Source organism: Pyricularia grisea (assembly GCF_004355905.1).
Source record: "Pyricularia grisea strain NI907 chromosome Unknown Pyricularia_grisea_NI907_Scaffold_4, whole genome shotgun sequence".
In the NCBI taxonomy this organism is placed as follows: Eukaryota; Fungi; Ascomycota; class Sordariomycetes; order Magnaporthales; family Pyriculariaceae; genus Pyricularia; species Pyricularia grisea.
The window spans coordinates 3,679,148-3,695,299 of NW_022156718.1; the positions used below are offsets into that span (position 1 = coordinate 3,679,148).

The following is a 16,152-nucleotide window of genomic DNA, read 5'->3' on the forward strand; positions in this document are numbered from 1 at the left end:
TCAAATAGTATTTGATAGTAAATCGGTCTAAAAAAATGGGTGCAAAGAGAGTTTTACTACTACCGTGAATCACTTTGGTTGTTACTCTTCGCACTGTTCCGTTTATGTGTATATAAGTGGTAATGTTAGCAATTCAAACAATTGGATTCTAAATTTGTGTCATCTTTTAAGTCTGGCCGGTACCTTGGGATGGGTATAGGCTTACCTTGTATAAATGACTCTATCAAAATCATGCGCCATGGATCCGGGTCCCGGAATGACCCTTCCTTATTTAAAAGGGATGGATATAACGTTCGTACTTTTGACTCAGGTCCAGTCTTGCTTTTGATTCTCGCAGGCCTACCCCTCTCAGTGCAGCTAATTATGCGCTTGCAGCAATCGTGAAATAGAAAATAAGTACAATTTGGACACAATTTTCTATAAATTATTCAACTAGATGTACATTTTGCTGTATTTAACACGTAGAATATTTTCGTGAATCTTATATTTATAACGTCTGCGTCATCATATAATCTATTAGCGATTGACAAACAGGGATAAACAATCACATATCAGTAATCTTTAATTTGGAATAACAACACCATTTATAAAGTGCGATGGAATAGCAGGTTTTCGGTTTGATTTTGCAAGTTGCAACTACAAACCTTTGTATCGAGCAAGACTGTGTGCAAGCGCCAGAAGACCTAGAAGATCTATCAGATTCGGATTCGGATTCGGATTCTGAGCCTCGATATTGTGATATCATCACCACTAACCCCGAGCAGGAAACGTTCAGCCAAGTCACCTACGAAGCGCCAGGGACATTCAATAAAGTCATCGAGGGAGAAGAATTTACATTTCACCTATCAGAGAAATGCAAGTTAACGTTGGACGGTGATAGATGGCCCTCTTTCGTAGAGATATATGCCGTTCCAGAATGTTGGGAAGGTAACGTTGACGAATACTTGGGGAAACCGAGACCGAGCTATTAGAATTAAAACCAAGGGCCCAAGAGGTTGGATTCGAGTCAGGGACACCAGATGGAATGATAGCTGTATAACGTAGTTTCATATGGAGTTTCAATCAAAAATGAAGCCCCGTAGTTTAAACCGGCAGCGGAACTTGCCTGACCCTAGCTGACATCTTTTACTATAATTACCGTCTCAGACTTAACGTTCACATGAAGTCTCCACTGAAAACTGCTTTCGGCAGGCTGATCACAGATCATGGCAGCTTAATTACAACAATGAAAGATCCTAAATACAACTAGAGCTAAAGGTCCAAGTCTGATGTCAAGCCGGCCCAACACTGCACGTTCGTTTGACCGACCTGGGAAAGTTACGAAAGCCAATAGAGATATGTGGCGACCCCAAAAATTGGCGCGAGGACCACCGCCATCCTCCTCATCGCCGATAGCTTGTGAACTTTGACGAGCCCATCAACGAGCGCCCTGAATTCTGTTCTGTCGTTGATACTGGGGTACTGCTCCTTCGGCACAGGGTGATCCAGAAAGTCACAGATTTCATTCCATCCAAAACCGTCCTCTGTGTATATGGAAGTCAAATTAGGTACTGTTTTCTCCTGTTCTGGGGAATGAGGAAAGGCTTACCCAGTTTGAGATTTAAAAGCCTATCAGCTGGGACCTTGCTTTTGACCAACTCGTTGCTACAGAAATCCATTAGTATAAAATGCCCCACAAACTCAAGAACCCGACGTCGATAACCTCCAGCTTAAGCACTCACTACTCGAGATAACTCGACTGCAATCTTTCTTTATACCCCGGCTCGCCCGGCACCCTCCCTCCCCACCGCCTAAACCACGCCGCAAGCCAGCGCCGCTGCGCCCGGAACCACGGGTCGACTACCCCCAACACCCTCGCGTCCACGGCCGAGCAGGAACGGTAAACGTAGGCGACAGTCTCATCGAGCGAGCTCACCCACCTTGCCGGGTCGCGTTCCGCCAGAATCCACTTGACGTTCGGGTCGGGCAGGTAGCAGTGCAGCGTCGTGAGGGGAAAAAAGCTGCCAATCTCGACAAAGGCGTCGTATTGGCCCGCGAGGAAGTCGTCGATGTCCATGGCCGGCACCTGACCGCGGTGCTGCTCCGCCTCCATGGCGTCGCTGAGCTTGCGGAGGTGCTCTTCGCCGTGCACAAAGATCATCTCGTACATGTGGCAGGGCGAATAGCCGAGGGTCTTGAGGGCTGTGTAGAGCCCCATGGTGCCGCAGCGACTGGCGCTCATGACGACGACGCGGATGCGTTTTGGCGAGGGGGGTTTGGGGTCGGACATGTTTTTGGTGGCGATTTTTGGTGAGTTTTGTTTTCCAGGAATGCCGGGTCGAGATGTTATTCGGACAGGACATTGGGGTCTTTTATGGAGAGATTGGACAGGAGAGGAATTATCGTCATTTTCTGGTAGGAAATATCACCATTGCCCCGCACCGCGTGCTATGTTCATGCTTGGCTGCGGCGTTACTGATGCTCCTTTTGGCCGGGGTTGCACTGCTGTTCTGCAACCAAGCATCTAAATTAACTTCTGCGACACCGAGAGAGACGAATCAAGACCACCAGAGCTGTTCTTCATTTCCTCGCCTAGCGCTCCTATAAGTAGGCAATTTACCTTGACTCATTGGACACCAGCTGATGGAGAAGAATCTTGACAGAGAGGTACAAGATAGTATTCCGATGTTTCGATATTGTGCAAATTGTTCATTGAAGCTACCAGCAGAGAGTAACTACCTATTCAAGCACAATCATCTGTGGTTCTACATTCGGCAAACGCATGCCTTCGCCCGTCATTAAACCCGTGAAGACGCATTCGCCAACCAGGAGGAATCGGCCGCCAGCCGTTGGGAGGCTGGCGTATGGGAGTTCCATGCCGTCAAAGATACAAGGCGATAAACAGAAAGCAATGGTTTATAAAGAAGAGGAAAGACGTGCATGCGCCTAAGTGAACAAAGACCCAAGGGATCCTGACCCTCCCCATGTGAGTTGGGTCTAGCCACAGCACGCCAATCTCTACCAAGAGTCCTCAGTGTTTTTTGTCTCCATTTTTTCAAGCTCTCCTTCCTCCTCGCTCTCTGCTCTTCTCTTTGCCTAAACATGTCATTAAACTCGGCCTCCCAGTATAACTCACGGAACTGATCATCGGTCAGGCCAGGCCGCCGAGGTGATCTGAGCTCAGCCACTTCCTGATCAATGTATGTGACGAGGGCCGCATTGGAGGTCCGCGGTTTCCTGCCAACGGGTTTTAGTAACAAAGTTTTACAAGTAACAGGAGGTTATTCGCGCGTCCATGTAACTTACAATTGGCCGTCCTCCCACTTATACACCTTGAGCTCCGCGCTTGTGTTTCCTCCTCCGTTTTCGGCTTCACTTTCGGCTCCTATCTCCAAGTTGATCAACAGGAAGTAGCATCGTGTATTATCCGCGTCGTACGTTCCTCGAGAAATAATCTCATCCTGCTTTTCGTCCTACTGACGGCTCCATTCCTTCTCAGTAATCAAGTTTGCTATCGTAACTTTGCTGTCGGATGGATGGCCTGGAATTGAATCCGACGTTGCCTTGACGAGGATGCGTTTTTCCATAGCTGCTCGGGCTGCATGTGGAAGTAAAGGTTACAAACGAGATCCTCAGCTTCCTGCATCAATCAAGCCATTTGAGCCACGATGGGCCGGCAAAATGCGGGGTCCAGAGTCGCACGATGATGTGTGGCAAACAGTTGGTCTACTTGCTGCAACCCAAGAATGTCGTTCGATATTAATGGGTTTCTAGTGCCGATAGGGTAACTGGTACAAGACAACCGCAGCTCTCCCAGGCACACGATACTGTGCGGGAGACATTTCTGTCCCGTAATGTATTCTCTCCAACCGCGAATGGCGGCTACTCTGTGCAAAAACAATTGCCATTTGGCAGGCGGGGCGCTGCACGGTGAGCGTACCATCAAGTCATTATTAACTAGTCTAGTCTAGACGTTCTGTCTCGTCCGCATTTTTGAACGCTTTTTCCACTCTGGTTTAATCCTCTGCCCCCTTTTTTAAGCCAAACAAGAACTGCACTGCTATGAGTCAACTTTCAAAAAGACTTCGCCCAAATAAATGTTCGGGAATAAGGAATAAAATGAGGTTCTTACAAGTACGTAAGGCAAATTGGTATCAAAACTTGAGAAAGGTAGAAGCGATGTGGTAACGATAAGTAGTCGTCAAATCTCGTAAAGCATCAGGGTATACACATATCTAAGCGACCATACAAATGCTCGGCCGATGGTTGCAGCAAAAGGTGGGTCCTACTCTCGCAGAGACCTTCCTGCTTGATATTGACTTCCGCTCGCCGCAGAGCCATAGTGTTGTGGGCACCTCCCCGCGGCGCTATAAACTATAGTTTTTCGAGCCACCATCCGGCTTCATCATTTGCTGGATCAGGGCAGATGACCCATTTAAATATGCAGCAGTGGTATGAGCATCAGCAGGCCGTATCGTAAGGTGCCCACGAGTACCACGGCCAAAAGTTCCACCGCCTACGGATTGGCATTTAGATGTCCTTGGCTACCCAGGCCCCTAGTATAACTAACATTCCGCCTCTAAGCAGCTCTGATTGGGTTCCGCTGTCGAGCAATACATGGCGCTTGATGGTTCAGGCGGATATGAGCAGGGTCCGCAGTCTGAAATTTCCAGAAGCTTTAGGAATAGTGACAGCGCTGGTAGCTCGGCTCATTTCAATGACGGAGAAGTCACTTCCGACAGTTTTACGTATGCCGTGACAGCGGCGGTCTTTGCTGACTTGGTGTAATACTGGTTGTCACTTGACAAGCTGGGCGCGATGAGTTGCTTGGTAAGTTGTATGATACAGAGTCTGATGGCTAAGTATGACCTTGGGCACCGCCGGCTCCTTGCCTCTTGTCATCACCACAGCATCAAAATCGCGATAGTTTTTGTGGCTAATGACGACAGGGAAATGAAATGGCGCTGGATCCATTGCCGAGCGCATTGCATTTTTGGTCTGCTGTGTTCGACCTAAACCCAATCTCCTAGAATCTGTGGCATTCTAACTCTGGATATTTCCCTGTTCCTCCGCATTTTGTGCGTTTGGCCCCGAAAGTTAAACATTCTCCCTCCCTAGCCTGTTCCGCTATCGTGGCATTTGTTGCACTTCTCCTGTTTATCATTTTGGTTGATGCAGATGGCGTCCATCCAGAGTGGAATGTCACGGTCCTGCTGTCGAAGATTATGCAAGGCGCTGTGCAGGCTGGGGCCGATCTCAAGACTGAGTCCGCAGCATTCAATTACGTTTCGCGGCTCTTGGTCGCTCAGGACGTACGACAGCGCGATAAAGGGCGGCCCGCAGTCGAGGGGTGTATGAAAACACTTCGCTGGACATGTGGTCATCTTCCCCGGCAAGAAAAAGCTTCAAAACACGGATCTCGCGAGCCAAAGAAAGCAAGCTGTATGTGTAATTCTCCATTGACAGTAGTCCGTGAACGGTAGTTTGATTTTGAGTGCAGGGGGCGAGTTAGGTCCAGACCAACCGCGAGTACCCCGATCCCTCGACGCTGACACTTGGCATGTGGCCCTCAAAAAGTATAGTAATGGACAAATGAGGTACAAGCTGCCCCCAATTTCACACTTCCATCCGTTCTTTATGTGATTTTGAAATTTTTCTTATTTGCTCCCATTGATACACTGACATACTCCTGCGTCTTGGTCCTCAGAGCAAGATTGCCGTTTCTGTTGGGGATGAAGACGAAATAAAACATTTTTGTGAGTATGATGAGCTTTGAAGACTTTGTTTGAATTTGAAACATTACTTACAACTTGACCATTGCAAGCAGCAAGGCATGCTTGCTTTTGTTGGTCGCAAAAATCAGGGATGGGGGAAGCAGCGGGGGAAGCAGCGGGGGAAGCAGCCGGAGCAGCAGCCGGGGCAGCGCCGGCAGGAGTGGCCGCAGCAGCCACGAAGTTGGAGGTAAGGATGGCAAAGAAAACAGGGAAAATCTTCATTTTGATAATAGCAGAAAATGTAGGGTCAAAGTGTTACCGTCAAGGTATAGTATAGTTGTGGGTATCTAATAACAATGTACTGGAGAAATAGGGTTGTAAAGCAGGACTGAGAGTGAAAGCTTGTTTTTGCAGGAAACAAATCGGATAGATCAGGGAAAGTAATGTCTTAAATAAAACCAGGTGGATATTCTATTAATACACAAGGTTATATAAGCATATAATAACCTTCTCAGATTAGTCCTGTCTGAAGCAAGACGACCGAAATCAAATAAGAGGGTACAAACTGGCAATCCCGTAGTTATGAAACATGTTTTAGTAGATTCCTAATCTAGCGACTTTGGCCAACACTTCACCGAGTCGGTATGCTTATTACAGGGTAGGCAAAGGAAGGGCTTGCCGAAACACGCAGCGAACACCCAGGTTATCCCTAACTTCAAAAGCAAATCACAAGTGGCATAAAACCTAACCCGGTTTGACAAAAAAAAACCGCTACTCTGTATTTACGCTACGTATGGAAGCCGTATGGATTATCCCTAACGACCGTGTCGAAATGCTGGAAGCATCTGACAAGCCGTTCAAAAGTCGATAGCCTGTTTATCGACTGCTTACAAACCCGAAGCTGATGGCCAGACTAAACGCTGTAACGCGTCGCTGTGACCGTACCTGAGAGCCTATGTCGCTTACCTGCAGGATGGTTGGGAAAGTTGGTTTTCTTATGGCAGACTTCGCCGCCAAAACCACAGGGAATTAATTTCGCCCTTTTACACGAATTACGGATTCCACTTTCGTTACGGATTCGAGCTTTTCGCCTCGTAAACCCCCTTGTCCGCTCAGTGAGATGCTGGAAACCTTCCAAGCCCGTTGTGAAGAAGAGGTTCGTAGGCGCTTTTGCTCCGTCCGTCAGTACTGCTTTGGGGAAATACGTATGGCTGGACGCGAAGACAATCCAGACTGCCCACCCGATGAACGAGTTGAATTGGAAGAATTTGGGCCTCCTAAGAGTTGATAATGGGAAGGCCACAAATGTAAGAGACGTGGAAAAATTCAGCTTTCTTATTGGGAGAAAAATTGTAGTTGGTGGTACATAAGACCATACCCATGAAGATTTGGTAGCCATAGAGTCCACTTGCATAACTCACGATATTAACTTGTATTTGATATTCTCCAGCTTCATTAGCTAGCTAATTGTCAAGCGAGACTACCATGTCCTCCTCAGAAATAATGTCCGAACTGTGGGTGACAGCAAGCACTGTGCAATTTTCAAAGGCCCGTCGGATCAGCGCGCCCAACTGCATCACTGTCTCTTGATCACATCCGCTGGCTGGCTCATCCATCAGGACGACCTTGCTCCCCTGCCTCTTCACTTTCAGCATCGCCATGGCGAAACCAAATAGCTGGCGTTGGCCATGCGAGAGCGGAAGCTGGTCCATGTTTAATCCCAACCCTAGTTCTCCAGCCTGTGACCTTACGTGGTCCCATAAGCCTACCTCGTTCATGACGGATATCATTTCTTCGTCTGGTATCTGAGCCAAATCACCCTCCGAGCTTGAAGCGTATAGACCAAGGCTTACGCGAATCGTCGTGCCCGGTAGAAAGAATGGTGACTGCGGGATGACTGCAAATGCTTTCTTGACGGCCGAGGGGCTAATTCGCGCCATGTCTTCACCGTCGACTAGGATCTCGCCCGAGCTTGCATTCATAAGACGGAGGAGAAGGTTTAGAATCGTCGACTTCCCGCTGCCAGTTCTACCACATAACCAGACCTTCTGACCAGGTTTAACCCTGAACGTCAAATCTTGGATGACCTCGGTGGTTACGCCGTCTTTGCTGGTATACCCGGCAGTTACATGGCGAAATTCCAGATGGCCTCGCGCTGGCCATTCGGCAGGCGGCTGCACAAGCCTCGACTCGTCTTCTTCGGACGGCACCGTCTCGACGCAATCCCTGATGCGATCCACAGCTCCGAGGGAATTCTCCACCTCGGTATAAGTGGCCACGAGCTGGGCGACGAGAACGCTGAACCCTATTATACTCGAGAGTCCTACGCCTAGAGAGGCAGAATTGGTACTTTCGCGGAGCTGCGTGGCCAAGATGACCATGAAAGTGGCCAACGCAGCGACTGTGCAGTCGAGCACGAAGCCGAGCCAGCGCTGGACCATGAATAAAAGATAGATGGCCCTCTTGGACCCGTCAACCCTCACGTGGCAGCGGCCGCGGTACCAAGACTGCCACCCAAAAGCGCGGATGGTTGATAATCCTTCCATTGTCTCGCTCAAGAGCGTGTATATGGGTGCCTTTAACTCGAGCTCCAGGACACGCAGCTGGCGAGAGGTGCGCAGGTAAAAGTTTGCAAGTAGCCATAGTGTGATGAGCGTGAAAGGCAGGGAAATGCTCATGTAGTTCGCGCCATACATGATTAGGGCGAGCTGGCCGATGATGAGTGCACCGGTTGATGTGGTCTGGAAGATGCTCACGGGCAGCATACCGTTGAGAACAGCCATATCCTGACTGAAGCGGTTGAGAATGATGCCCGAGTCTATGCCTGAGAAATAGGACAGGGGTGCTGAGAAGATGGTTGACACCAGTTGCTGATGTAGTCCGCCTGCTGTGATTGGTGTGACGGACATGAAGAGCCACCAAAAGACAAAAGCAAAGCTCATGCAGCCTCCTACAGCAAAGGTGAAGTAAACACCGACAAAGGTAGGATAGCCATCGCGGGAGGAGGCCTCGGTCCACCACTGCACCCAGATGCGTTGGATACGTGTCAGGACGGCCAGAGATATCACTCCTAGGATGAGAACGGCCAACCTCAGGAAGCCGACTGGCCCAAAGAAGAACCGATAGGTACCGACAGATTTGGAGCTTTCCTTGCTCACTGCTGGCTGCGTTGATGGCTTCTTGTCGTTGAGAGCATTGGGTTTCATTTTAGGTCTAGCTTGCTCAAATGGCTGTTGTATCTGCTCATTTTTGGGAGGTGACTGCTCCTCACTGAATAGAAGGGTGCTTGCTTCACTTGGAACCATCTTGCCATTCTGGTCCAGAGTCACCACTTGATCGGCATGTCCAAGCAGGACATTATCGCAAGAAGTCGTTGCCAGCACGACAGTCGTGCCGTGTCGAGCAGCCCAACCGGAGGTTGGAGCAAGAAGCCTGTCCCTGATGGTGGCCTCGGTTTGTGAATCGAGCGCTTGGAAGGTGTTGTCCAGAATCAATAGCGGCGCGCGCGAATACAACGCCCTCGCAAGGGCAAGCCGATGCTTCTGGCCTTCGCTCAAAGCCATTCCTCGACTTCCCACATTCATGTCGCTACCGCTACCGCTACCGCTACCTTCTTCACCCCAACGCATCATGTCTTGGTCCAGGGCGCAGGTGTGCACAACATCTTCATACAGTTCCTTGTCGTACTCACTGTTGCCCTTGATGCACTGACGTATGGTGCCATTGCTTATCCAAGGATTCTGGTCGCAGAAGCCGATCGGCCCCGGATTTACGTGCACTTCTCCTGCCACTAGCTCAAGCTCGCCGAGTATGGCCTTCAAGAGGGTACTCTTGCCGCTTCCAACAGGCCCTGCCACTATCGTAATGCTGCCCCGGGGCAAGTCCATACTGATTTGGCTTAGCGTAAAGCTCGCACCCTTTTCGCCGGTGGCATAAGAGAAGCTGGCGTTCTTGAATGACACCATCAAATCTGGAGCCTCATCAACGGTTGATATGTCCATCGTCACATCATTCTTCAGCTTTTCATTCATGTGTGCCGTCTGCAGCTGCCTTCGGTGATCGACTCGAGCCTTGGACAGCAAAAATGCCTGGATGCGGTCCAAGCAAGCAAGTGAAGACGTTATACTGGGGAGCGCCTGAAGCAACAACCCCATAGGCACTGCTACTATTTCAATCAGAGCAAGCGTCGTGAACGCTCTCGACGCCGTAAGCAACGTGCCGTTGTTGTTGTTGACACCTAGAGCATACAAGGTGAGAACCAGGGGCGCAGAGAGTTGGCGAGGTACCATGACGAGTGTGTTCACGATGGTCATGTACTTCCGGAACGAGGCCGAGGCGTCAAGCTCAGCTTCTCTTGCCGCCTGCAGTCTGTCGGCAACGTGACGCTCAAAGCCGCCCATCATCTTGATCGACTTGATGTTGTTCAGCGCCGTCGAGGTGAGCGCCACCCTGCGCTGCACAGACTGGTTCCATGCCTTTTGGCGGCTGGGCAAGAGCCTGCTGATTCTGGTGGTGGCCAGCGTGCACCCTGCAGCCACAACGGCCGTCCCTACGCAAGCCCATCCGACCTGCCTCTCTATGAGGAAGATACCAAGACCGACCTCTATGGGTGCGGCCCATAGCGAGTGCAGCTTATCGACGGCGAGATCAACGCGCTCCACATCCATTGTCACGAGACCGGCGGGGCCCGAAGCGGCGGTGGTCTTGCAAGTCGTCAGATCCAACTCGAGCATGTGCCGGTAGATAAGGTCGATAAGTGCGCCGCGGACTAGAACAACGGCGCGGTTGATCTTGGACCCGTAGTAGCCGTTGAACACAGCGAGGCTGAAGTAGACCAGGACCGTGGCGATGATGAGGCCTTGGCCGACGTGTCTTTCTTCGGCTGCAGTGCCGGCTGAAGGCGTGCTGGAGACATGCTGCAGCACACGCAATAGTAGGAGCGGCTGGGCGAGGTTGAGGAATATTTGTACAAAACGTGGGACTGCGGGAATCAGCAGCGGCCATTTCAAAACGCTAAGCGTGCTCAGGAGAAGCGCCCGCTTCTTGTTCTTGTCGGCTCTTCCCCAAGCGCTCGCGAGCGCCTCACTGTATCGCTCTGTCTTGATTTCGTCGTCAATCTCGTAGAGGTCGTCAGCTCGGAGCTTGCTGTTTCGAAAGCCAGTCCAGAGGATCCTGTTAAGCCACCAGAATGTCCTTCGGGCATAAACCCCGGCTGTTTGCTCACGTGGTGCCTGTCTCTCCCCCTTTTGATGTTTGCTTTCCTGTTTTTCTTCTTCCCAGTTCTGCGCCCCTGGAGTTTTTGCTATTATAGTCTTTGGAACTGCTTCTAGCACAAGAAGGATCGTCTTGACACCAAGAACGACAGATAAGGATATAGCAAGCCGTCGCACATGATCACCACCGCCTTCCTCTGTTGCAAGCCACAGTGTTCTTGTCTGCACCGCCTCGAACAGGCAAGCCCCGAGCAGGTAAACGTTCAACACAGCCGACGGCCTGGGTGCTCGTCTCCCTTCCCAGTACGACAAGGGCAATATCGTCAACGCTGCCAAGAGATTCACCACAGCTGCCGGCAGTGATGCAGTGGTCCGATAAGTGTCAGGTAAGGCCCAGAACACCACCACCGCTAGCTGACTGACACCAAGAGCGCAAGCGGTACATAGTTTGCCTGCTTGGAGGCCCTTATCTTGGGAAACAACTCGGGCACGGCTGAGCTGCCATAGTCGAATGATGGCTGCAGCTAGGAATACCGACCCCGGCACCAGAGATAACACAATATGCTCAAAGGCCAACGTAAAATCAAAGCCGCCTCGGCATTCGGAAGATGGCAGCCCTGGGCCAAATCTCGTATCGGCAGCGGTGCAAGAGGAAGGCCAAGCGGCCAGCTCTGTCTCGAGCTGTAGGGCCATCGTGACTCTCATGCAGGTTTTGTGGGTAAGAGGCGAGCTGCTGATGGTGGAGGCTGCATGAATACCTACCTGAGATGAGTAAGGAATGTCTGTTTAATAGTGAAAGGGGGCATAATCAAAGGGGGTTGATCAGTCCTGGTTGAATCAGCGTAGCACAAGGATGCTGTTTGCTAGTTATCCTCCTGATTGGTAGGTACAGGTTACAGAGAAGGTGAGCTCAAAGAGGGAAAATCTACCGGCAGTCCCTTTTTTTTTTTCTTTTCTTGTTTTGCACCTTCGTTCCACCAGCCAATCCAAAGGTATCCATCCCTGCTCCCTTTTGGACATTCAATGCAAAAACACAAAGATCGCCGGGGTTCCGCAATAACCGCAACGTTCCGTGTGGACCGGTTTTGAGTCAGTTTAACCAAGATTTTGTTGCACGTCTCAAAAAGGCCTAGACTAGAATTAGAACCAATACTGTTGAGCTTGGCTGTAACTTTTATCCAGTTCTGGTTAACTTTCATCCAAACAAAAGTATCGTAACTTGTTTTTGATGCAAAGGTTCATCTGATTCAAAGCTGGGGACCAAGGTTTTCCAAACCTCAATTGCTCAAAACTTAGCATTGAAGACATACATGTTGGGATAAACGGTTTTTTGCAGAACCAACCATCACAGGACTACTACCTCCTTTAAGCAACCGAGGAACCCATAGTACCTAATATTGGAAAGACTCCAGTATCTAGCTAGTTAACTAGTGTTGAGGGGGAAAAGGGGGGCTCAATGAAAGCGGTGGGTAAGCTTGGGCGACCAGTGTAGTACATGGATGTAGTTTGCTGCTTCTTTTGTAGATTTATTGGTATAGCTTGTAGAGGAGGTGACCGTAAGGCGGGAAGACCATTTATAATGGTTCCCGCACCTCGCAAGAAATAATAGGTAAACCTCTTGTGGCTGTGTAAATGTACGCGTAATTGCAACGAATTAAATTTAATCCGGAGATTTTAACATTTTCTTTTGGTCGGGAGAACCGGAAAGTCTCGATGTTTTCAATGAGTCAATTACCGGGCAGCTCCCAACCCGCTTAGCCACGTCCCCACGAGTGATAAGGTGGAAACCCGAATCATATACCCGGCGGGTGTGGTCTTCGATGCCAACACCTCCAATTAGACGCTTCCTGTTTATTCGCTAACGACAATAGTTTCACTTGTCAATCAATTTCAAGCTCGCCTAACTGAGCTGCTCCGCCTTGACTGGTTGAATCAAGTTATTCAGAACCCGGAGAGTTTTTGATTCAGCCGGTAGATACATGTTTACGTGTATTAGGAAAGGTTGGGGCTCCTGATCCGGATGAACATATGCTTGACTCGCCAACAGGACATCGGTGTTTGACATATATATTGTGGAATAGCCGTCTTCTAATTATGCTCAAAAACGTCAGACTACTGCATACTACGCAAATCTAAAACAACTTAGTGCAACTACACATCTACCAAATTACCATACAAACATCATCCAAAATGGCGCCCCAAGTCCTCGTACTCGGCATGCCTCGCACTGGCACTCAATGTAAGCCGATCCGTCTTCCTAGTTCCTTCTTCCTACCTACCCAAGACACCAAAAGACTAACACAACCAACAGCTATTGGCCAGGCCCTCCAGATCCTTGGACTAGGCGAGTCCTATCACATGACCACCGTTGGACCTAACAACCACCACGACGCCTGGTGCACTGCCATCGAGGCCAAGTTCGGCGAGGAGGATGCCTCCGAGGTCATCACCCAGGAGTTCTTTGACGACCTCTTCAAGGGCTACAACGCCGTCTCCGACTTCCCCGCCTCCATCTTCTACAAGGAGCTCCTGGCCGCCTACCCCAACGCCCACGTGATCCTCACCAAGCGCGCCGAGGACGCCTGGTTCGAGTCCATGTGCAAGACCCTGCACGTCGCCTACATCAAGGCCAAGGCCGAGCCGTCCAAGCTGGCAAAGCTGTACCACAAACACCTCTGGGCCGACAACTTCCTCCGCAACGGCCGCGAGGCCTACCGCCGCCACAACGCCGGCGTCATGGCCGCCGCTGCCGACCGCAAGGTGCTGGTCTTTGACCCGTCCATGGGCTGGGCCCCGCTGTGTGAGTTCCTCGGCAAGGACGTCCCCGCCGTGGGATACCCCGCCAAGGATATGTGGCAGGGCTACAAGCGCATGCTCAAGGAGGTCGAGGAGGGCAGGCTCACTGAGGATGCCATCACCATTGGCGCTCGCAGGGCCCAGGGTCCCAAGATCAACTCGGCTTACATCTACACTCAGTCCAAGGAGGCCGAGGTGAAGGGCATCAAGTCGGCCTACATCTACACTCAGTCCAAGGAGGCCGAGGTCAAGGGCATCAAGTCGGCCTACATCTACACTCAGTCCAAGGAGGCCGAGGTCAAGGGCATCAAGTCTGCTTACATTTACACACAGTCCAAGGAGGCTGATGTGAAGGGTATCCAGTCCGCCTACATTTACACTCAATCAAAGGAGGCCGATGTGGAAGGCATCAAGTCCGCCTACATCTACACTCAATCAAAGGAGGCCGAAGTAAAGGGTATCCAATCGGCCTACATCTACACTCAGTCCAAGGAAGCTGACGTAAAGGGTATCCAATCGGCCTACATCTACACCCAGTCCAAGGAAGCCGACGTAAAGGGTATCCAATCGGCTTACATCTACACTCAATCAAAGGAGGCCGACGTGGAGGGCATCAAGTCGGCTTATATTTATACTCAGTCCAAGGAGGCCGACGTCAAGGGAATCAGGTCCGCCTACATCTACACTCAACAGAAGGAGTCCAACGATGTTGAGGGTATCCGCTCCGCTTACATCTACACTCAGCAACAGGAGTTGGACCTTAAGCCCTCTCGCGAGGGCATCAAGTCCGCGTACATCTACACCCAGTAGATATGAGAGGGATACCCAAGATTGCAAAGCGGTATATTCTTTTCGGGTTTTTTCCGGAGGAACCTTAAACACGACTGAAATGTGGTTGATGGCTTATGACTAGCAAGATCAAATGCGGAGGGGATGTTGTTGGGTACTCGAAGCTGTACGCTTTTACCCCTGCCTTCTTCACGCGCTTGGCGATTTCGATTCGAGTATTCATGAATGAGGCCGAGGGTAGAGCGAATATGATTATCTACCTAGAAATGCGGAACAACGTGGCATTCAGACTTGGCTTTTTTGTAGCGTGACCCGGCAAACTTGTCTACGTCAGAATCGGGCACGTCTAGGGCGTACCACCTATCAGCAATCAAGTTGTACTCTTTGCAGACGGCGTGGTACATGTCGTTCGTTGATACCACCTGCAGACAATGCTAGAAATGTTCCCCTGTTAGATTGAGCTAAGAAATTACATACCAGAAATATCCGGTTAACTGTGATCTTCTTTTGGCGAAAGTCTTTGATAGTCTCAGCATGTCGAACATGACCAGCTACGTGTAGGCAGTTACATGATTGGGCCTCGTGAGACACTTACCAGCTGCCATGCACAGGACAAATTACTTGATGGCACCCTCGAAGCAGAGTAAATAGTTGCTTGGGGGTATCATGGGCCTGGCCGGCAGTGGAGCTCATAATGATAATGTGGCCTCCGGCGTCAAGGTGCTCATCTGCCCCACGAGTAACGAGTAACTGACATGGCTATTGATGTTCAAAATGCGGTCTAACTCCTCGAGGGGGACATTCTTGACGTGGCCGAATTAAACGAAACCACTGTCCAAACAGAAAATTTCGAGTTTGACTTGGTTTCTGAAGTTGTATGTAACCAATAGCCACAATAGCTTGGTATGCCATTCCCTAGGCCAGATGCAGCAGCGTAATTATTACTACCGCCCTAAACCACCAGTATAACTGTTTATCAAATCAGAGTGGCTAGGTCATACTACGGGAGCAGGTCAAGAGTGCCTCCTTGTTAGCGTACAGTTGCGCTGGTCTTTACCAACCTACCTGTTTGCGGGGAGCTCCAAGTAACTACTACGGGTTTGTTGTTTTTCGTTTACTTTTTGACAAAGAAATTAATATTACAAAATCCCGAAAGCTCACATGGCCCATAGCACTGTACTGTTCAGGGAGAGGCGTTTCTATCCTCACCACACTAGTATTTGAGGCATAAGGTAAGTATGCAAAAAGCATGGAAAAATATGGGTGACCACGGATGAGCCCCTATAATAGGCGGAACGCTTGATAGGGAGAAAAAAAAGAGGTATTTTGCATATTGGCCAGCACAAATATAACAAACACAAAGCGGCCTTTCATTCGGTGTAATTTGTAAATTATGGCTCTCAAGCACTGCTCAACCAATCCGCTCGCACCATGCTTTCTATTATAAGTAAACCCTGTTGCGAATATTCTTCCACCGCGAGATGAGAACGAACGGCATTACAACGTTTAGCTAACATCAACCAGCATCTAGAGCCTGCTGGGACTATTTGAACAGTATATGCTCAACATTGTAAATAGTTCGTGGGGCGATTCGGGCTATCAAGTGACGTAATTTAATATAACTGGCCAAGTTCACATTTTCGGATCGGCTGAACTTGTAG

At 49.9% G+C, this 16,152-nt stretch overlaps 4 protein-coding genes across 4 annotated transcripts; 1 reads left to right on the forward strand and 3 right to left on the reverse strand.

The window, feature by feature from the left end:
• Positions 1-1,077: 1,077 nt before the first annotated feature.
• Positions 1,078-2,343, reverse strand: PgNI_07782 (uncharacterized protein). Its single transcript, XM_031127791.1, has 3 exons — positions 1,722-2,343; positions 1,589-1,644; positions 1,078-1,523 (listed from the first exon to the last, which is right to left on the reverse strand). Exons 1-3 carry the CDS (start codon positions 2,267-2,269, stop codon positions 1,318-1,320), a joined length of 810 nt encoding a protein of 269 aa, XP_030981176.1. The 5' UTR covers positions 2,270-2,343; the 3' UTR covers positions 1,078-1,317.
• Positions 2,344-5,614: 3,271 nt separating this feature from the next.
• PgNI_07784 (uncharacterized protein) lies at positions 5,615-5,975 on the reverse strand (the record flags this gene model as incomplete). The annotated part of the gene is made up of 2 exons (XM_031127792.1): positions 5,615-5,758; positions 5,787-5,975. The coding sequence occupies 2 exons, from the start codon at positions 5,973-5,975 to the stop codon at positions 5,615-5,617; spliced, it is 333 nt and encodes a 110-aa protein (XP_030981171.1).
• A 1,181-nt stretch (positions 5,976-7,156) lies between these two features.
• On the reverse strand, positions 7,157-11,599 carry PgNI_07785 (uncharacterized protein; the record flags this gene model as incomplete). Its single annotated transcript, XM_031127793.1, has 1 exon — positions 7,157-11,599. One exon carries the CDS (start codon positions 11,597-11,599, stop codon positions 7,157-7,159), a length of 4,443 nt encoding a protein of 1,480 aa, XP_030981170.1.
• Positions 11,600-13,096: 1,497 nt separating this feature from the next.
• On the forward strand, positions 13,097-14,512 carry PgNI_07786 (uncharacterized protein; the record flags this gene model as incomplete). The annotated part of the gene is made up of 2 exons (XM_031127794.1): positions 13,097-13,145; positions 13,218-14,512. The coding sequence occupies 2 exons, from the start codon at positions 13,097-13,099 to the stop codon at positions 14,510-14,512; spliced, it is 1,344 nt and encodes a 447-aa protein (XP_030981173.1).
• Between the last annotated feature and the right edge of the window lie 1,640 nt (positions 14,513-16,152).